General features: G+C 32.7%; 1 protein-coding gene across 3 annotated transcripts in view; it reads left to right on the top strand.

The window, feature by feature from the left end:
• The window catches only part of PDS5B (PDS5 cohesin associated factor B), a 209,402-nt gene that overhangs the window by 144,474 nt on the left and 42,741 nt on the right, over positions 1–22,187 (top strand). For all 3 annotated transcript variants that reach the window (XM_074303509.1, XM_074303508.1, XM_074303507.1), the window contains 7 exons: positions 1,549–1,654; positions 4,146–4,306; positions 13,115–13,238; positions 16,058–16,216; positions 16,735–16,803; positions 17,494–17,630; positions 20,661–20,784. In XM_074303509.1, coding sequence (XP_074159610.1) covers positions 1,549–1,654; positions 4,146–4,306; positions 13,115–13,238; positions 16,058–16,216; positions 16,735–16,803; positions 17,494–17,630; positions 20,661–20,784 — 880 coding nt within the window. The remainder of the gene's footprint in view (positions 1–1,548; positions 1,655–4,145; positions 4,307–13,114; positions 13,239–16,057; positions 16,217–16,734; positions 16,804–17,493; positions 17,631–20,660; positions 20,785–22,187) is intronic.

Below are 22,187 nucleotides of genomic sequence, written 5' to 3'. Positions count from 1 at the left end.
ACTATCTGCCACCAATATGAAGAGTCCTTAAGATCTGGGGACATGCCAGGCTTGCCTAAGGAGGTAATCTGACCTAAGTTGGAAAACAGTCAAATTTTCTTTGCACATCAGCACTGTATTGAGTCTGTGAAGGGCTTCTGTATTTGCAGCCTGAAGGGCAAAGGAGGATACATACTACTTCCCTCAAAAAATGGGGAAAAAATAGAAATAATTATAAAATCTTATATGTATTTGGGTCCAAAAGTTCACTTCAGAATTATAGGATGTGAAAGCTATGATTAGAAGAGAGTTTGTGTGAAAAAGAATATCTATGTGGTTAGGTAGACTACAAGCTTAATAAGAATCAATAGTATGATGTGATGGGGAAAAAATAGATTGAAGTTTTGTGCTGAATTAAGGAGGTGATAATTTCTCAGTACTTTTCCTTGATTTTACCATATTAGAGTATTATGTTAATTTCCGGGTCTCCCAAAAGAAAAGAAATTGACTTGCTGACAAGAATATCTGGAGGAGGAGGAAACTAGGGCCTTGAATCTGAGTTATAAGAGGATTGGGTAAAGGAATAGGAATGTTTTAACCTGAGGGTTTGGGGAGAAGACATTGAGCTCTAATATTTGAAGGGCTATTGAAGTGAACAGGTATTAGCTTTATTATACTTGACCCCAGAGAGCAGAACCTAGGGCAGTGTATTGGAATTTAGTATGGACTTTCTTGCCAGAAAAAAATTTCCTGACAGTTGTAACTGTCTTAAAATAAAAAAGGTAGCCTCTGAAAATGGTGGTTTCACTCTCTTTGGAAGTGTTTGGGCAGAGGCTGGATGATCATTTGTTGAGCATGTTTTGGTTGGGGTTCTTTTGAGGTATCACTTAGAATAGAGGGCTTATGAGGCTCTTTCCATCTCTAATTTTCTGTGATTCTTTGAATTGTGTAGCTCTTTTCCTTAATATTATAGTAAACTTCTACTGTGTCTTTTAAATGAGTTTTTCATAGTAATAGATAATCTTTTTCTTTTAAGAATAGTTAATTCTATTTTATGTATAATAGACAATTATAATAATTCTATTCTTGATCGCACTCAAAATTTGCCAATTTACTGTACTAAAAAAATTTTAGATGTTTTTATTTTGACGATATCATTGACTCTATAATGTTGATAGACTTTAGCAAGTCAACCACCAAATCATTTTATCATTCTAATGGAAGTTTGAGCATTCAGATATATTCATAAATGGTTATAATTAGTAAACATTATTATTAGGTTACTTTATGTGAAAGATAAAAATCAAAAACCTTTTAAACTCTTTCCTTCCTTTTGAATAAGTATTAGAAAAAATGGTATTTCTGAAAAGATGCCTGCAATTTGGAATTTCTTATGTTTTAATTTTGAAATTCTCTATATTGCTTTTCCTTTTGAAATTATGTGGAATTCTATTTTGAATTTATATGAAGTATAATTTTTATGTATGTATGAACAATTTGAAATTTTTTTTTCTTTAACTTTGGTAGTAAGGGATGTTTTTTCAAAATGGTAAATTCTTTCTTCTTTAGTGCTCTTATTAAGCAAGTGAACAAGTCAATTGATGGAACAGCAGATGACGAAGATGAGGGTGTTCCAACTGATCAGGCAATCAGGGCAGGCCTTGAATTGCTTAAGGTAAGTATATTTTTGACATTGAATGCAGTCTTATGTCTTCCTTTTTAAAACATAAGGCTCCTTATTAGTTGGTTTATTTTTCCATTCTTTTTATTTGTATCCCTGCTACCTGTCACACATATAATATTGTTAATACATTTAACATAGTCTTATTATGATTCTATATGTAATGGAAATTATGCATTTCTTCCTTTAAACTTATATATGTGTACTTTTCCAGACTAAGAGTTACTTGGTCTGTGTAATACTGTTATGTAACAGAGTAATTCCAGTCTCATATCTAGTTTAACTTGGTGAAATTTAAACTGGTCTATTAATATTTCTATATAAAAATTTCTATATTTCTATATAAAACAACATTTTTTAAAAAGTTACTGTATATTTAAATATCATATTTAGATATGTACTTGTGGAAACTTGTGTGAAACTCTAAGGCTATATGGCCTATCTCCCCTTAGCCTACTTAAATTACCAGGTGAGGAATGTGTCATGGCTATCTATCCATCCAATCTGTGACTCTGCCTATCAAGTTCTTAATTGCTTGTTATTACCCACAAAGGGATGGCTCTGCATAAAGTTATTATTTCCAATGGGGAGGGAACTTAAAATTTATGTTATAACTTTCCTCAATCTTTGATTTAGTCCTTTGATTCAGGAATTTTAAAATGTACTTAATTAAAGAAGATGATAAAACATAAAGAGCATTGCATTTGAACCCCAATCAACACTTAGCATGACAAGTCATTTAAGTCTGTGAGTCTCTGTTTGAGTCTCTGTTTCCTATGCAGGAAGAATTACTGAATCTGGGAGCCACCTAGAATGGGGTATAGGTAGGATTTGAAACTGTTGTAACAAACATGATGAGAGAAAGGGAGTAATTAAAGAAAACTTTCAATGTGTGAACTATACAATAAGTTTCCAGGGGATGGCTATGCCATTGATAGAGAATGCAATGATGGAAAGAAAGGAGAAAGTAGTGAATTTAGCTTAAACTATGCAATAATAGTAGTTGTTGTTTATTTAGTAGTTTAAATTTACAAAGACAACTTTTATCTGTGTTACTTAAGGTGATCCTCAAAACAACCTTCTGAGGAACTTGCTGTTATCAATCTCATTTTACACTTGAGGAACCTGAGACTGAAAGAAATAACTTGTCTGGAGTGACATAACTAGCCATTATTTGAGGCAGGATTTGCATTCAGGTCTTCACGAATCCATACCCAATACTCTTTTATCTGCCTTTATATATCTGAGGCAGTAACTTAATATCTAATCTTTTATAGTCGCTGAAGCTTATGATAATACATTGAGGATGAAAAGTAATTTAGCATTAGGCAGCATGTTAAGTATAGAATATAGGCCCTGCTTTATCACTTACTGATCTGATCTGGGGAGTCTTCATTTTACTTCTTTGGGTGTCACTTTTTTCATCTATTAAATTAAGAGGCAAATGAGATAATATAAAAACAAGAACTGGCATTTAAGGTCGTCTTAGTCCTTTACATTATCTCATTTAAACCTAACAAAAATCATGTGATTTAAGCATTGTAATTATTACCCCCATTTTATAGATGAAGAAAACTAAAAGACTTGTCTGTGACCAAAGAGTTTAATTACATATCAGAGGTGGGATCTGAAACTAGAGTCTTTCAAGTCCATCATATTTTTCCTGCTCCCATCTCATATTCTGGATTATCTGAAGTTGTGAAAATGTATGAACTTCCCAAAAACTTTTAATTTTTACTGCAAGGGGCCAAAAACTAAACCTTGGAGAGTGACTGGGATTAAAAAGAGAAATTAATAAAATATATTTTATATAAATATGTAAATAAATTTATATAAATAAAATATATTAATAAAAAGAGAAATTAATAAAATACAAGAAAGAATAATCAAAAAGTTGGAAGGGGAAGCAGACAAATAGACTGTTAATTTTATGGAATATGAGTATGAATTGTTATCCTTCATAAGAAATTTATAGCAGTAAGGTAGGGGAAATAAGAAATTGATATTGTGCTAGTTTTCATTTAAGTAGTAGTCCCAAATTATCATTTAAAGGATTTTTATATGATTTTTATATATATCTTCTGGTGATAGAATTATTAAAAATAAACTACTTATTGAAGTAATGTTTCCAAAAACTTTTCCTTGACCTTTTGAAAACTAAGATCAGTTCTCCACTGTGTATGGCTAGTTTAGCTATAATATCACTGGAATAAAGTGTTATAAACTAAAGTCAATAATGTTTTTTACCACTCTTCATTAAATGTATGGTTGGTAGGAGAATCACTGAATGTTAAGAGTTGGGAGGGAACTCAGAAATCTATTCTAACCATTTCATCATATATATGAAGAAATTGAGTGTCAAAAGTTTTGTTAGGCCTGGTTCATACACATTAGCACTAATGTGTTTGTTAGATAACATTTCTAGTTTGGTAATATTTATAAAGGTATACAAATGTAATAAACATTTTAAAAAATTTTTTTTAAGGTACTCTCATTTACACATCCTATCTCATTTCATTCGGCGGAAACTTTTGAATCTCTTTTGGCTTGCCTAAAAATGGATGATGAAAAAGTAGCAGAAGCTGCATTACAAATTTTCAAAAATACAGGAAGCAAAATTGAGGAAGACTTTCCACATATCAGATCGTGAGTTGAATTTACTCCATTTGTGTTCACTTTTTAAGCAAGTATAAATACTTCTCATAAGACCAAATTTTTCTAATCTTTTGTTTTTCCCAGGAAAATATAATCATGACCAATCTCAGAACTTGTTATCAACTAGAGCAATAGTATGGTTTAAAACTTAAACTATATTTTTTATTTGGGTGAAATTTTTAAAACCCTGGAAACTCATAGTAATATTGGGGATAAGGGGGTATAACTCCAAAAATGTATTGGAGTCTCAGGTCAGTGTTGCATGTTGTCTTAAAAGAATTTGTAGGTTTAGACCTTCTTCAAATCAAAAGGCAAAGAGTTTATTATGCTTCCCATAGTGGGCTAACTCTATAAGGGTTTTTAGCAAATAAAGGGGATTTTAGCAATCAGCAAGGAAAAAGACAAGTTCTCTAGTGGAACTCAAAATTAATCAAGGGGAAGACACCATTATGGTACAGCAAGTTCCTAATGCACCCTCAGCTCCAAAAAAGCAAACAAATCCTCAGAAAGAATTTAGGCAGTTAAGCATGATAAGATGATCCACCATAAGGTTGATTTAAGACCATTGACTAGCAGGCCTAACCCTAAAAAGGAATTAGGATCTAATAGGTATCAACTAGGGTTTATAGTGTGAATTGGTCTTTTATAGGGGAAATAAAACCTCTGGGGTAGTCATAGACTTAGGGTCTTATTCAGCCTCCATCAACAATATTTTCTATAATAAGGGTTAGAATTTTTTGCACATCTTTTGTCTAGCTTCTTATTTTATTTTATTTATTTCTCCCACCATTTTATTAGTGTAAACAGTTCTAAAATCATGTAATTTATGTAATTTTTTCCCTATTTTTATTTGGTCTGTTTTCCTAAAAAACAATATAAAACACTTCACAAATATTTTAGGAAAATTAGCAAAAGTTAAATAAGTTAAACCTGCCCAATCTTACAGTGTTTTGACAATGAAATTGTTTGTAAATTACAACATACTGTTCCACTGCATTCTTATATATAGCAGAATACAAAAGTACACTAACCTTTTCATCACCTGCATTTTCTAAGTTCTTTCTCTGTTAACTAGTCATTTAAGAAACCAATGACAGATTTCAAGCAGAATCCAGATCCTACTGGAAATTTCATGGTGTGATCTATGGGTGCTCTGCCACATAGAGCAGTTTATCTCAGACTGATGAGAGGGAGTTCATGTGAAATATTGGGCCTGGCTGTAGGAATTGGAGATTCTGAATGTAAAGATAAGCTTATAGGGGATGGAGGGGTTATGGCAGCTATCTTCAAGTGGCTAAAGGGTTATGGGGGAAGGTGAATTAGACCAGGCATTGCAAGTTTGCAAAGATGCAAATTAAAGCTTGAAATCAAGAAAAACTTCCTTACCAGGCTGGGTACAGTTGGCTGGCCCTCCTGAGAGGCATTTCAGAGGCAAACTCTGGGTGGGGGAAACCTATTGGAAAGAGGTGAGGTTATTCTTTCCAGCTATAGGCTAAACCAAATGCCCAGGGAGCATTCACCCAACACTGACTGCTGAGTATTCCAATTTTGTATTGAACTAAGTTATTTCCATGTTGTCCGTGATCTGCTAAAAGCTACTGGAATTAAATGGTTTGTAACATGACATTTCTTTTTGTGTGGCTCAGAATGGTGAGGGGGGGTCACCATTTAATAAAAAGCTGGAGAGCTCTCTAGGAGCAAAGCCAAAGTTTATTATGTGTTCTTTCGAGAATCGGATGTTCCACCTGTGAAGCAGGCAATCAAAGGGAAGAGGCATCTTCTGGGACAGGTTTTACCTACACTTTAAATAATCCCTAATGCAAACACCCCCTCCCACCACTGACTGTCATCCTCATTGGCTGAGGGTCTAAACACAGGAACTACCCAAGAAATTGAACCAATAAGTACATAGTTGCCCATATTTGATTGAAATAAGGAGAAAATGATGTTATGGGAGTATAACAGGAAAGGGACTTAAGTATCAATGCTCAAAGACCTTCAGGCTTATTCAGACTCTGAAGCCTTACTCGATTTTCACAACTGTCCTCTCCTGACATCCTGTCCTCATCTCGTTCATTTTGGATGATAACTAGGGTATATGAATACTGAACACAGTGGCATGACAGATGTCCACTGAAGATCTCCAACACTGATACTCAATTGAAAATTACTTAACCAACTTGGTCAGGATTAAAATGAAGTTGAGTACTGCTTGTAGCTCCTTATTTTAAATTGACAGTGGCAAAAACTATGTCAGATAATGCTGACAGCTAGATAAATGCCTTGGTGTGTTTGTTGTATTATCATTGTGTTGAGATGTGAGAAATGAAGGTTGGGAGGTCCCCTGCAGCAATGGGGGTCCCGTTGGCTGGTTGCACAGGTTTTGGGAAAGAATTCTTAAACCCCAATGAATACAGGCTTGAGGTTTGTAACAAGAATGGATTTATTAAGCTAAGAAAATAACTTTCTTAGGGGGCAAAATCCTGTTAGGACTTTTGCAAAGATCTGGGCACACTAGCATTTGATTTTATTGAGTTTCTTTGCTATTTGGAGCTTGGGAGCAATTTGAAGGACTAATTTTCAACTCAATAGAGGGCCTTGACCATGCCCCAGGCGGAGATTTCCAGTAGAATGAGATTACTTATCTGGGAATTTCCCCAATGAACTGGAGGGTGGGGCCCCTTTCAGAGGGGTTTGAGATTATTAACCCAGGACTACTCTTCCCCTGCCTCCCCTCCCCAAGATCTCAGTTTATATAAGTTGGTCCCTTTGAGAGTTCAGGGATAAAAGTTTTTATGTTAGCAGTTAAACAGTTTTAAACAATAGTATTCATCTATTTCTTTTTTAAATTTTTCTTTGCTTTTTACTATAGAATATTTCTATTAAGGGTCAGCTATGCCTAAAAAAAAAAAAAAGCTTATTGCATGTACATGAGTGTGTATGTATATGTGCAGGTGTCTGTATTTTGAGGGCAGGGGGAAGGGGATTTAGCAATTAAATATTGGCTCTAAAGGAAACATTTAACAATCATTAAATTAGGCTTTTCTGATTGATGTGAACTCTAAGGGAGCCTACTCTTTGCTAACCTCATACAAAGGAAAGCCACATTTGTGAGAGTGTTATCTTGTCAGCATGACAAGGCTTGCCCAACTCACCAAATCAGTAAAGACCCTGCAGATAAGGGACTCTTCCCCTCCATGCACTAGAATATACTTTTTTTCCCTTCCTTGCACAGAGCGTACTTTTACCCTACAAGTATCTATTGTGATGAAAGCACCCTGGTTGTCTTCTTTTAGCCTGTCCCTATTCCTCTGTTCCCATCCAGTGTTGCTGATGTAGACTTAATGCACATACAAATTCTCTCTTGACCAGAATCCTACTTAACTCCTCCCTAATTCTAGACCCTGCCTGTGTCTTCTTGCCTCTGACCTTTAAGTAGTGTCTCTTCATTCACAACTTTAGCTAGATCACCTGGATCAGTCTCTAGGTCTTCTGATGAAATAAAGTAATGAGGGTTGGGGTCCCTTTAAGATTCCTAATTGCCCAACCCATGACTGACCTTGATTCACAAATCCTGGTCAAAGGCACCCTTTGAATATCCGGGCCCAGCCCCCCACTCTCAGCTCAGCTTCCCCCAGCCCTCACCTGATCTGGGCTAACAGAACTGGGTACTGCCCATCATCTTCTAGGTATAAAAGAAACAAGCTGGAACGCCCTCTTTGCAGGAGCCCTTCCAGCCATGTAGGGGTCCCTGCCCGCCAACAGCCACATTTGGCCCTGGCGTCTTTCTAACTGAACTTTACTTCCAAATTCCTACAATAAACCTTTTATTTATCAATCTAGGTTTTCGGGCCTGTAAATTCATTTACAGGGGACACTGCGCCTCATGGGATCTATGCGCCAATAAATGGGGTTCCCCCTTTTCTTTCCCTCATTAAAAGAAATTTTCCCTCTGTGGCTATGACAACACCTTTGTAAATTTTTCACATTCTGAACTAGTCTCTTAGAAGCCATTACTTCATAATCCCTTAAAGGATAATGTAAATAAAAATAATATGAGAGCTTTTTTAATGTCAATAGAATTTTCAGGAGTAGAATTGTAAATTGAAAAATGTACTTTTAGCTTTTCAGTCATTTTCTAGACCCATATCATTTTTAAGTATACATACACTTTCAGAATGTCACAGGAAAGTAAACCTCTATTTTAAGTATAAATCATAAATCATGGGATTAAAAGTAGGCAAGCTCTTTACCCATATATCTCACTTCAGTACAACAAAGTTTTTATTTCCTTTAAGCCTTTATTATATGAGTAGCACTGAAACTTTTTTTAAACAATTCTTCTACTCTAGGGGTGTAAACAACTATAGTTGGAAAATTATTAAATTCGTCGAAGGGGAGAAATAGTGACTTTATGACATTAATGGAGAAGAAGTAAATCAGAAGACTTTATGAAGGAAGAGTCATCTGAAGCAGGCCTTGAAGGAGAAGGATGTCAGTAGATAGAGATATGAGGGCAACTTTGAATGTGAGATAGAAATGAAGAAGGCTTTTACAGGCTCTTAGGTACATCAGGGATGGAAGAGAATAGGATGGAAAAGATGGAAAGAGAATGGAGGGGCCAGGAAGGTGCCCAGTTTTATTAGAGTATTATGAAATAAAGCTAAAGAGGTTAGTTGAAACTAAATTATGCAGGATTTGTGTCTTTTTTTAATAGGCAATAGATGATGAGGACGAAAAAATGGGGCTCAATGGGAAAGATGGTTCAATGCTTTCTTTTCCTCCTAAGTACCAAGGTCAGGTCCATTTAGCTAATGAATTCGCTACTCAATGCTGTGTTAAAACAAAGTCTTTATTGATAAGTAAAGGGATAGGCAGGCAATTGGCCTCCAGGGAGAAAGGCCAAACTGCCTGAAAGGGGATGCTGCAGCAAAGTCAGTGGGCATAAGATAAGGAAAAAAAGCTTAGTGCAAGAATTTTGGAGATTCATTTTATACACAATCAGGGTCATAAAACAAAGTTTGTATTTGAAAAGGACTTTTCTGCTTCCTTCGGATATAGAGATGTTATCAAAGAAGTTCTGGAGAGATTTGTAAATAAGACAAGAATTTCTCTTAAGGATGTAAAATTCTGTTAATCATTTGTGTCTCAGGTTATTTCCTTTAACCTCTTCAAAGACAGGAATTGCCTGTTAATCATTTGTATCTTGGGCTATGTCCTTTCAACCTCTTCAATAGAGACTAATAATTTTTTGAATGGAGAAATTGTGATTAGATCAGTGCATTAAGATGATTCTTTAACTTGGATGGCAAGGATGGACTGTAGAGGGGAAATAACAGCAGCAGATTCAAGGTAGGAGAATTATTATAGGCCAAAGGTGATTCAGCTTCTGATCTAGTATATTAAATTGGGAAGTAAAAATGATGCTAGATCTAGAACATTTGTAAAATGGACAGGACTTAATCCATTGGATTTGGAAGTGAAGAAGGAAAGACTAGAGTCAAATAATTTTCAGGATTCAAGACTGATTGGCTTTGATAATATGGCTACCCATAGAAATGAGGATGCTAAGTAAATAGACAAGCTTTTAGGAAAGAAGAAAGGAAATTAGCATTTAAGTATTTACTGCCTTCCAGGTTCTGTGCTATTTAAATAATGAGGATTAAAAAAAACAAGCAAAAGGAAAGCCTGTCTCTGATTTCAAAGAGGTCATTTGAATTGTGGAAGACAGTACAGAAAAGTGCATGATGGTATTGGAGTATATTTTTATATTTTTTGCAATAGTTTTATTATTTGTTTTTTTTTTTTTTTTAATTTTAAAATTGAGTTAATATTTTGTAAAAATTAGCTCTCACTTATATAGTCACCAGTAAATGTTACTTAGTCAATGACACTTGATAGGAAAAAAAAAATTTTTTTGTGCTCTTGTATTCTAGTGGAGTTCCCCCCCACACCCCCTATAATGCAAGTCAATCTAAGAGAGGAGTTTTATTTATACCCAAAACAATCAGATAATAGTTACCCTTCAGTATTTAATCTCTCAAATTGTTCTATTTACCTTTTTATATATTCAGTTACTTGTGTCTGAATTTCTACCAAAGATAGTTTGGGTGTTTTTGTTTTCTTTTACAGTGACTGTAGTATTTTTTGGTGTTTTTGTTTTTTGCTGAGGCAATTGGGATTAAGTGACTTGCCCAGGGTCACACAGCTAGGAAGTGTTAAGTGTCTGAGTTCCAATTTGAACTCAGATCCTCCTGACTTCAGGGCTGATGCTCTATCCACTGTACCACCTCGCTCCCCAGATTATAGAATGTAGCATAATAACATTACAGAAAATTTATGCTACATTATAGTGGGTATTCTTAGATTCTGAAACATTCTTACTATCACGAAACTCAGAAATTATCACTAGCCACTTAACCACCTCCTCCACAAGCTCCCAGTATGAGATGTTCATACTGTGTGTGCCCTGTAGTTTCTAAGAGGCTCTTAACAAAAAGACTTTATGTGGGCTTACCTGTATGTCTACTTATTCAGGTTTGTTCTTTGAACTCTTACTATCACTTTTATCACAAGACAGGTCACAATTATACAAATTTTATGTGGAAAAATAATAAATTGTTGAATATTTGGGGTGCTGATTTTAGAGTTAAATGATTGGAATAAACTATTGGTTCTAAAATCATTTAAGGCCTATAACTAATCAACAATCCTTTATTAATGACTTTGATTTGTCTAGTCCTGTGCTAGGTCTTAACCATTCCATCTTTTTTTTTTTGTTTGTTTGTTTTTTTAATTTTATTTTTAAAATTTAATTTGTTTTTTTAATTAATTTTATAATTATATATTTTTTTGACTACATATGCATGGGTAATTTTTTATAACATTATCATCCCTTGCACTCACTTCTGTTCCAAATTTTCCCCTCCTTCCCTCCACTCCCTCCCCTAGATGGCAGGCATTCTCATACATGTTAAATATGTTATAGTATATCCTAGATATTATGTGTGCAGAACCGAATTTTTTTGGTTGCTGCTCAGGAAGAATTGGATTTAGAAGGTAAAAATAACCTGGAAAGAAAAAAAAATGCAAACAGTTTACACTCATTTCCCAGTGTTCCTTCTCTGGGTCTAGCTGATTCTGTCCATCATTGATCAATTGGATCTGAATTAGATCTTCTCTTTGTTGAAGATAACCACTTTCATCACATTACATCCTCATACAGTATTGTTGTTGACGTGTATAATGATCTCCTGGTTTTGCTCATTGCACTCAGCATCAGTTGATGTAAGTCTCTCCAAGCCTCTCTATATTCATCCTGCTGATCATTTCTTACAGAGCAATAATAATATTCCATAACATTCATATACCATAATTTACCCAACCATTCTCCAATTGATGGGCATCCATTCATTTTCCAGTTTCTAGCCACTATAAAAAGGGCTGCCACAAACATTTTAGTACATACAGGTCCCTTTCCCTTCTTTAGTATTTCTTTGGGATTTAACCATTCCATTTTAAGAAAAATTACTTTCATGTTCTGAATAGAAGTTACCTTTCAATATAACTTCACCTAAAATGAAAATTCCTCTAAAAAGAGAAAAAAATGTAGATATAATTATTTAAATACTTTTAAAAATGCTTACTGTGAAATATTCCTTTATATATTTCTTAAATCTAAGATGTTTTCATTTCCCCAGTCTTTCTGCATATAATATGCCATTCTTGGTACCATCAACTAATAGAAACAGCATGACTAAGCTGCACTTGGGTTTTGTATAGTTAAATTGCATGGAATTGTATCCTAATTTACCTACCTTTGGACCATGAGAAAACCTCACTTGTTTTCTGTAACTTTTAAAATGAAGAAATTAGATTTAATGGAAGAACTCTCTAAGGATCTCATTGAATTTTTTTTTTAAATGTTAATCCGCCCATTCCATCACCAAAAAGAAAGCAAAAACAAAACAAAACCCTCTGAATTTATTAAAGGTCATTGATTCATTAATTCAATATCCATTGATCATATCCCACTTAGCAAAGTATTCATTTGTGCATAAAGGTAGTATAAGACACTATTTCTTCACATTAAGGAGTTTATAATCATGTAAGGAAAATAAATCATGAAGACAAAATATTTGTAGTGCAATATGTATAACTTCCATATGAATTGTACAAACCAAGAGATATAGCATTAAGGGGAAGGAATAGGTGGCTTTTATTTGGCATGGTAATAATGAAAGTATTTTTATGTGGAATTTAAGTGGGACCCTTAATAATTGAACTGAATGGAAGGAAATTCCAAACAAAAAGTTAGTGTGGAAATTTGTAAGTATAGTAGATCTCTGGAGAACATTGCAAATTGATATTGAATTCATTTAAAGAATCAGTAGGTGATTAAAATAGAAAGGTAAATTAGAATGAGCAAGATAGTGAAGACCTTCAAATGAAGTTTGGCCTGCATTGTGTAGATAGTGCAAGGAGCTGAATTGTGGTGGGAGGAACAGGACTGTACAGATAAAGGGAAGCAGTAGACCACAAATGTTATTTTTAATATTATCACTTATTGATCCAAAAATCAGTTCTTCTCATTTTCTTCTGTAAAGGATGGAGGTAAAAAAAGCAGAATCACTTGACCCATAAGCATAGTTTTTTACTACACATGAATCTATACTAAAATTTATTTTGAATAGACCTTTGGGAAATTTGTCTATACTTTTAAGTGCATATGCAATAAAATATAAAGTATATGTCGTATTTTTCATTCCTATTTTCCTATTTTGTTTTTCTTGATTTTAGGGCATTGCTTCCAGTTCTACATCATAAAGCTAAAAAAGGACCTCCACGTCAAGCCAAATATGCCATTCACTGTATCCATGCAATATTTTCCAGTAAAGAGACACAGTTTGCACAGATATTTGAGGTAAATAAATTCCTTTTTTAGAAAACATTAGTCTGATTTTTACATTTTAATTATATACAAACATGATTTTGCTATATGGTCAAGATTTGAAATATTTTGTTCTATTGAATATATTTTTGGATTTGGGTTTGGAAAATTTATAGATCTCAGTGCAGAAGTTATAGAAACACATTTTTGTGGGTATATGAAAAGCTTTTTAAATTGATTTTTTAACAATTCAAGATAACTAAAGATTTATGGAAAGGAATTTGATTGTGCTTTCTAATCCATATCTTTTATTGTAGATAACAGTTATTTAGGAAGGACTTTGCACACTCACAAACATACATTCCCCTCCCCAAACTTCTTACATGAATTAATTACAGAAATTCAGTTAATCAAAAGGGGTTTATTAAGCACTTACACATTAATAAGCAACAGGGAATCAAATAGAATAATGTGATCTCTGCTGTCAAGCTTACATTTTAGCAGGTGATACAATCATATATGTAAAAATATACAGAGTGAATATAAAGAAAATAAATATGGATACATTTAAAATAATTAAATCCAACGTATTTTGAGCATGAAAGCACCAAAAGTGGAGGAGATCAGGAATGTACAAAAGTAATGTCCTATATCTTGAAGGACAAGAAACATTTTATTATAGAGGTGGGGAGAGAGTGCATTAAATTATATGGGAGATAGCCAGTGCAAAGACACAGGGACAGGAAATGAAATGCATGTTAACATAGCAAAGGCTATTTTTTTCTGGACTGCAGATGGCAGGAGGATCATAAATATACATTGAAATTGAAAACATAGATTAGAACCTGATTGTGAAAGGCTTTGAAAGCTCATCAGGGGAATTTTTACTTTTAACAGAACCAGTAGGGAAATAATAGGGATTATTAAGTGTTTATGTTTAAATGTACTATTAAATGTGTGAATAAAAGGGTGTTGGTTATAATTTTTGAACTCTGGGTTTTATTGCAAAAAGTTTTTAAATGTAGATGAACTATTGCATTGCCAGTAAACAAGTAATTTCTGTTGAATAAATTTATTTTGTATTATCAAATGACAATTATTACATTTAAAAACTAGCTGAATGTAGATCTTAGAGAATGCTCATTGATGCTTCCATTGGTGAAATAGCACTTAATGGTTTGTTTCCCACTTCAAATTTTATAGTAGTAGCCATTCTGTATTGGTAAACAAAAACAAAAAAAAACTTCAGTAGAAGTTCTCTTTATAGTAAAAAGCAAAATTTACATATTAAAAATAAAGACAAAATAAAATAATTTTATTCGGCCAAATATATTCCACTAATATTTTCTTTGTAGTTTAATATTTAATCCTCTTGTGAGATTTAATTTTATGATACAAATAAAGTTTTTATCTGATACTTTGCCAACTGGAGGTCTCTGGGAACCAATATTTCTGATTTCCAAATAAAATTTTTCAGTAAGTATGCTAAATTTAACTCAAATCATTGAAATATAAATAGTTCAGAATGATTGGGTATATCTGTTCTGGAATCATCCTACTCTTTTTCTATTGTAACTGCTTTTTTCTCCATTTTCCTTCTATTATCCCTCTTCTTTCTGCCAATCTTTTTTGAAACTTCAAAACTTAACTTTTTTACCATTAATTATGAGTAGCAAATATAGTATTCTTTGCATTCAAAGTTTTAATTTTAAGAAATAATCTTATTTTTATGTAGCTTAGTTTTATATTTGAGAATAGTTTTAAATTTAGAAAAAATTTACTGAAAGTTTTTTTTTGTTTTTTAAATTTTAAGTGATCTCCATGTTACTTTTTTTTTTTTTTAATGGTTCTTGTTGGTAACAATAATATCTTACATTAGTCTTGTGCTGTAACTTTCAAAGTACATCTGTTTTCTGATTTGGTTCTTAGCAAAAAAAAATCACAAGAATGAAAAAGCAAACAAACAAAAAGTGAAAATACTATGCTACAATCCATATTGTTATTACACAAAAAAATAAATTTTTGTATTGAATTTTCAAAGTGCAGGATATGGTTAAGTGATTTGGGAGGGTATAAATTTTAAAATTTATTTTAAACTTACAAAACGAAAAAAAAAAATTGCCGTATACACAGAAGAACATAAGAGGATTCAATATAAAACAATAAATTTCTGTTTGAAGAAAATCTGTGTAATAAATACAACACATACTTAAAGCTTTTCTTTGTTTCCTTACTGGTTTCCTTTTGTTCTGTGCTGTACTTTTTACTTTATTCCCCACCCCCACTTCCAAAAAGACTACAATTAAATGTGGATAACTACACATGCATAGCTTTTTATAAACATAAATATGTCTATGTGTGTGTGTGTGTGTGTGTGTGTGTGTGTGTGTGTATTCTCAAAGACATATGTCTAAAAGTATACTATGCTTATTTCCACGTGCCATCTGTTTCTCTGAAGGTAAGTATAAATCCAAATCTTTCTATGTTTTTCAAAATCAATCAGCTCATCATTTCCTAGATCAAAGCAATATTTCAACCCAATCACGTCCTATCTGCGAGATTGTGTATTTTTTTTTTTAATTTTTTTTTTTTTTGGCCAATTCCTTCTGTTTTTGGCCAAGTTTTATTTATACAAAAAAAAAAATTTAGTTTAAAATAATCAAAATTATCCATTTTTACATTTTAACAATGTTCTCACCTTAAATAAAATTTTAAGGTCTAATAACTGCTGAATCTACTTCCTTTACATCTTTTTTCCCTGGTTTCTTTGAAGTTCTTGACTTTTTATTCTGATAAGTATTTTTTAAGCAGAAAATAAATCTAAATATTTGACATAACATTTCTTGTTTCAGCCACTGCATAAAAGCCTAGACCCAAGCAACCTTGAACATCTCATAACACCATTGGTTTCTATTGGTCACATAGCTCTTCTTGCACCAGATCAATTTGCTGCTCCTTTGAAATCTTTGGTAGCTACTTTCATCGTAAAAGATCTTCTTATGAATGACCGGGTAAAATAGTTTTATTTTGCTTTTTAACTTAGACTTAGGTTTTTCAATATCCAGAATATTTTTCAATAATTAGAAAAATCAAGCTAAAGTGAAAATAACATATTTAGGCTTGTTTGCATATAGTAGTTTATATACGTGTGTATGTATAGGTTTGCATTTATATGTTTTTCTATGTTAAAAATCTTAGTGTAGTTTTAAATTGTTAAACTTAAGACTTGTGGGAGTCTTCATTTATGTATAAAAGAATTGTGACCATAGCCTTTCGTTAAACAGTCTATTGAGAGCACATATATTAAACCAGATACAATCAGATCTTTGGCTAAATACTATACACCATTTAATGCCATAAACTGGGGAGTTACTGAGATTATACTCACAGCCTTTGCAGTTTGGTAGGACCTCAAAAGGTCATCTAAAGTCCTGTCAGTTCAGAGATTTTAAATGATTTAGCTAAAATCATATAGATGTGTATTTGCACATATAGGTGTTCTTTATTCAGAAGCTTTAATTTTGTTTAGCTTCCAGGGAAAAAGACAACCAAGCTGTGGGTTCCTGATGAAGAAGTTTCTCCTGAGACACTAGTTAAAGTGAGTATCATATGTCCATATGGTAACTTAAAGTGTTAGCCCCTTATTGTCATATTAGATTGCCTTAATGTTTGTGTTTGTTCCTCAAAAAAACCTTTGTCGATTGGAAGCATGATGTTATGTATTTTGAGGATGTAGGAAGTAGATAAATATATTTAATTTATTAACTACAAATATGAAGATTTCATTCTTCCCATCCTTCACAGATGTTTGTTGTAAACTTTCCTTTTTTCTTGGCCCTAACGCTGAGCTTCAATTTCCTTTGTTTTCATCATTTATCTACCAGTTTCATAATTATTTCTAGTTCCCTCAGAATTATTGAGTAGCCTACGTGCTTTATTCACTGAAAGATATTTCAAATTGCTGATATGATGATCCAAATTATTATAGCTCAGGCCTTCCTGGCACAATAGGTTAGAGAGTCTTAGCCTTTTCGTTCTTAGGAAGTGGTTATTTACTTGGTATAGAGGGAGTGTTGAGTAATTAGATGGTTCATCTCTGATTTAGAAATTGATAGTGAAGTTATTTAGTATAACCAGAAAAAAAAAAGTTATTCTTTTTTGTGATATCCTCTGTCTTTGAAGAATTTTATGATTTTCTTAGATATTAAAAAGTAGTAATTTATTGTTAACTTTTTCTTTCTTTCTTTCTTTTTATTTATTTTTTTATTTTGCTTTTTTGTCTTTTAAGATTCAGGCTATTAAAATGATGGTGCGATGGCTATTAGGAATGAAAAATAATCACAGCAAATCAGGAACTTCTACACTGAGATTATTAACAACAATATTGCATAGCGATGGAGACTTAACAGAACAGGGCAAAATTAGGTATGTATTTAATCATCCGGAATCATGTAAACATCATGAATACTGAATTACCTAATCCAAAAATGACTAATATGACTAATGTTGAATAGTATTTTCTTTGTTAAAAAAAAAAGGAACTACTGGAGCATTGTAGGGGGGGTTCGTTGTTGTGTGGTTTTATATGCAGGGATAGAACAGAAAATACATTTTGAATAAATAGCATAGAAAAGTATGTCATTTTTAAAAATTGTCTGGTATTATTGAATGTTAGCCCAAAAGAATATATGATATGAATTTACTTTTTTTTTTTTTTTAATAGTTTTTATTTACCAGATATATGCATGGGTAATTTTGCAACATTGACAATTGGCTTTTGTTTTAATTTTTCCCCTCCTTCCCCTCCCCCCCAACGGCAGGTTGACCAATACATGTTAAATATGTTAAAGTATAAATTAAATACAATATATGTATACATATCCAAACAGTTGTTTTGCTGTACAAAAAGAATCAGACTTTGAAATAGTGTACAATTAGCCTGTGAAGGAAATCCAAGATGCAGGCAGACAAAATTAGAGGGATTGGGAATTCTATGTAGTGGTCCATAGTCATCTCCCAGAGTTCTTTTGCTAGGTGTAGCTGGTTCAGTTCATTACTGTTCTATTGGAACTGATTTGGTTCATCTCATTGTTGAAAATGGCCACATGCATCAGAATTGATCATCATATAGTATTGTTGTTGAAGTGTATAATGATCTTCTGGTCCTGCTCATTTCACTCTGAATCAGTTCATGTAAGTCTCTGTAGGCCTTTCTGAAATCATCCTGTTGGTCATTTCTTACAGAACAATAATATTCCATAATATTCATATACCACAATTTATTCAGCCAATCTTCAATTGATGGGCATCCACGTAGTTTCCAGTTTCTGGCCACCACAAAAAGGGCTGCCACAAACATTCTTGCACATACAGGTCTCTTTCCCTTCTTTAAGATCTCTTTGGGATATAAGCCCAGTAGTAACAGTGCTGGGTCAAAGGGTATGCACAGTTTGATAACTTTTTGAGCATAGTTCCAAATTGCTCTTCAGAATGGCTGGATGTATTCACAATTCCACCAACAATGTATCAGTGTCCCAGTTTTCCCACATCCCCTCCAACATTCCGCATTATCTTTCCCTGTCATTCTAGCCAATCTGACAGGTGTATAGATGTATCTCAGAGTTGTCTTAATTTGCATTTCTCTTTTAATAATGACTTGGAGCATCTTTTCATTTGACTAGAAATAGTTTGTTTCTTCATCTGAGAATTGTCTGTTCATATCCTTTGACCATTTATGATATGAATTTACTTTTTAAAAAACATTTGCAATTATGATATGATTTGTGGCTGTTTCTCTTTCCTCTTTACTTTTCCAGGATTCATCATTTCCCCCATTAATTTATACATTTTGTTTTACTGTGCATTACTTGATGTTCAGATTTTTTCATGTTAGTAAATTGTTTGAATATTAACTCATTATTGGAATATTAAAATTCAACCAGTCTCTGTCACCTAAAAATTTTTATATGAATTAACCAATCCTGGATGAGATGATTTATCTGACTATGAATTTGGAGAGAACTCTATAGTAAGGTTGTAATTTAGTCCAGGAAATGAGTAATGATCCTTTTCCAACTTTTCATATTTCCTTTTGCTACTTGGAGGTTATGGAAGCTTTTAAAAATAACTAAGTAGAAAAATGGGTAAAAATAAATAAAAATTGATTTTCATCGATGTAATTTCAGGGAACCTGGATTGCTATGAAAATGTTTAGTTGAAGATTTTAATGACTTAACAGTAAAAACATCTATGTTGATGATTATCAGCCCTAATATTTCTTTCTTAACTTCTAGACTTACAAATAACTTGACTTTTCAGAACCTTCATTTGCTCATCTGTAAAACTTGGATAATTGTGCTAAACAGGGTTCTTGTAAGAAAAGCTTTGGTAAACTATAGCTGTATATAAATAGGAACTAATATTAGAGTGCTTTAGCCATGTCAGTTTTACTATGGTAGAGATCTTTTAAAAATCACTTATAAGGAAATCATTTCTGGGATTTCAATGATATTGCGAGTCTTTAATAAGAGTAGTTTCTACTATCAGTGTAGATGGGCATCTATTCTGTAGCTTTATTAAAGAGAGCTGTCTAGAAGATGTGGGGCCAAGATCAGTCTATTGTCTTTTACTAGGTATGTGGGACTGTGCAAGTTCCTAAATTTCTCACACCCCAGAAAACTATTAAAAGCCAGCACTTTTACAACTTTTATTTTTTATTAATTGATTTTGGTTGACACAAAAGACACTTTCCAACAAGCCTCTGAACCAAGTGTTCCATCCAATCCAAAGCATATTCTTGGAAAGTTACATAAAACCACACATGATTATGACCGATATAAAACTTTTTATTTTTGACTTTTATAATTTACTGATTATTTTGAGGGGAATGTTTACTTAAACTTGGATAGTTTGACTTGGGAGTTAGATCTCTGGTGAATGCTTGGCATGGGAATACAGCTTCCATTAAAATACAGACCATCAAAGGATTAGAGAATTAGCAGTTATGTGGCTTGACACAGCCAGGATGGGTCAGAGGTATGCCTTGATCTCAGAACTTTGCTGAGTCAGTCCATCACTAGTTCTTTCTGTACTGTCTAGTTCAGAAAAAAAATATTTTATAAATATTTAGACATGGCAATTATTTGTTTCCTTTCCTCCATCTCATTTGTAGATGATAAATCTAAAACCTAAAAGGATAAATGATGTACTATATATGTCAAATAAGATCTTTCTGACCAGATTTGGTTTCTATATTATTGATCCATAGTTCTTCATCCCATTTCATATTGTGCATATTGTTAGCATGAAATTGACATATACTTATGTCATATGCTGGCGATGTATAGAATCTGATTTTATACTAAATGTTATATATCATTACAAAGATCTAGGAAGTAGCAATATTATATGCAAAAATTAAAAAGTAAAACTAATATGTATTTTTCTTATTTTTAGTAAACCAGATATGTCGCGTCTGAGACTGGCTGCTGGAAGTGCTATTGTGAAGTTGGCCCAAGAACCCTGTTATCATGAAATCATCACATTAGAACAGTATCAGTTATGTGCTTTAGCTATCAATGTAAGGAAAATGTTCATGTTATAGTTTATGGATTTCAGTAAGAAAAATTCTATCTAAAATGATAAGATTTTAAAAACTTAAGTAATAAATTAACTCAGTTGTAATTATTTTTTAAATCTGTGTTGCTGAACTTTTGGTTCTCTAATAGCAGATTATATTGGAAGAAGGAAACTTTTGTCACCATGACATGCAATCCTTGGCCAAAGCTATACAGGTGACATGTCAGAGGTGGATTTCAACATTAAATATTTAAACAACTGTATTAAGCCAATTTATATGTTGCCAAAGTCCATTGAATGGAAAAAATAAATATTTATAATTTGGCCACCAAAATGGGATGGCATGATTACCGCTCTAGTCTGATACCATTTTTTTGAATTCTTGGAAAGACATTTTTTTTAAAAAATCCACATCAACTGCTCAAACCATCTAATAAGGATCAGCATTTTTTGATTGGGGTTCAGTGGAAAATATCTAAAGCAATGAACTAATTTTTTGGCTTCTACACTTAAGAGCATTTGTTATGTGAATTTTTAATATGATATTTGAACTATCATTTTAGAATATTTTTAAAAAGAGACTGATAAGTGATACATTATGCCATGAGTTTTATGCATTATAGTCATATATAAAATCTCATACTCTTGTCTTCCACTTTTGTATATATAATTCTATATGTTTCAGTAATTTTGAGATCCTGTAGATTTCAGTTTTTGTCAGAACTTGATACCTAATGTTTCTCATTTTGCATATGCAATATTGTTAGTCCTACTTTTTGTTAAGATGATATGTTGACTAATCTTAAAACCATTTTGAGTCCTTTGTTTCAGAGATTGGAGATTAGACTAGAAAAATAAGATTTGGGGGGAGTTAGAATTATGTCGATGTCAGATAATTGAGTCAGTACTGTCTATCATTTCATCTTGTCTTTTAGTAATTATGATATCCATATTTAATGTCACTTGACATATATCAAATTGATATATAGAGCCTCACTATTTTAAGCTTTGCACTGTTTCAGGTGTTTCAGAATTAATGAAAATAAACAATGAAAACTGTCTAAATATGTCACACAATTGATATTGTGAAATAAGACCAGATTTTACCATAATTTCCTGAAATTCTGTTGTAGTTTAACCAGCACTTCAAGTCAGAATGTCTACTAAAGATTTGAGTAATGCATTATTGCAAAGCCAATTAATGATTTTTGGTAGGGTGTATCTATATATGTGATTTGCTGGGGCTAAGCAAAATTGTTTTCTTGTAATCATACATGATGAGTGCTATATTCCTGATCAGGCATTTTTGAATTCAACTTCTAGAGTGGAAAATACATATGTAGTGGTAAAGTTGATATAAAAATGTATTATTCATGTATAATATATTGTATGATTAATAATGTT

The sequence above is a fragment of the Sminthopsis crassicaudata genome, chromosome 3, assembly GCF_048593235.1.
Source record: "Sminthopsis crassicaudata isolate SCR6 chromosome 3, ASM4859323v1, whole genome shotgun sequence".
In the NCBI taxonomy this organism is placed as follows: Eukaryota; Metazoa; Chordata; class Mammalia; order Dasyuromorphia; family Dasyuridae; genus Sminthopsis; species Sminthopsis crassicaudata.
This window is presented reverse-complemented; position numbering and strand designations above follow the sequence as displayed.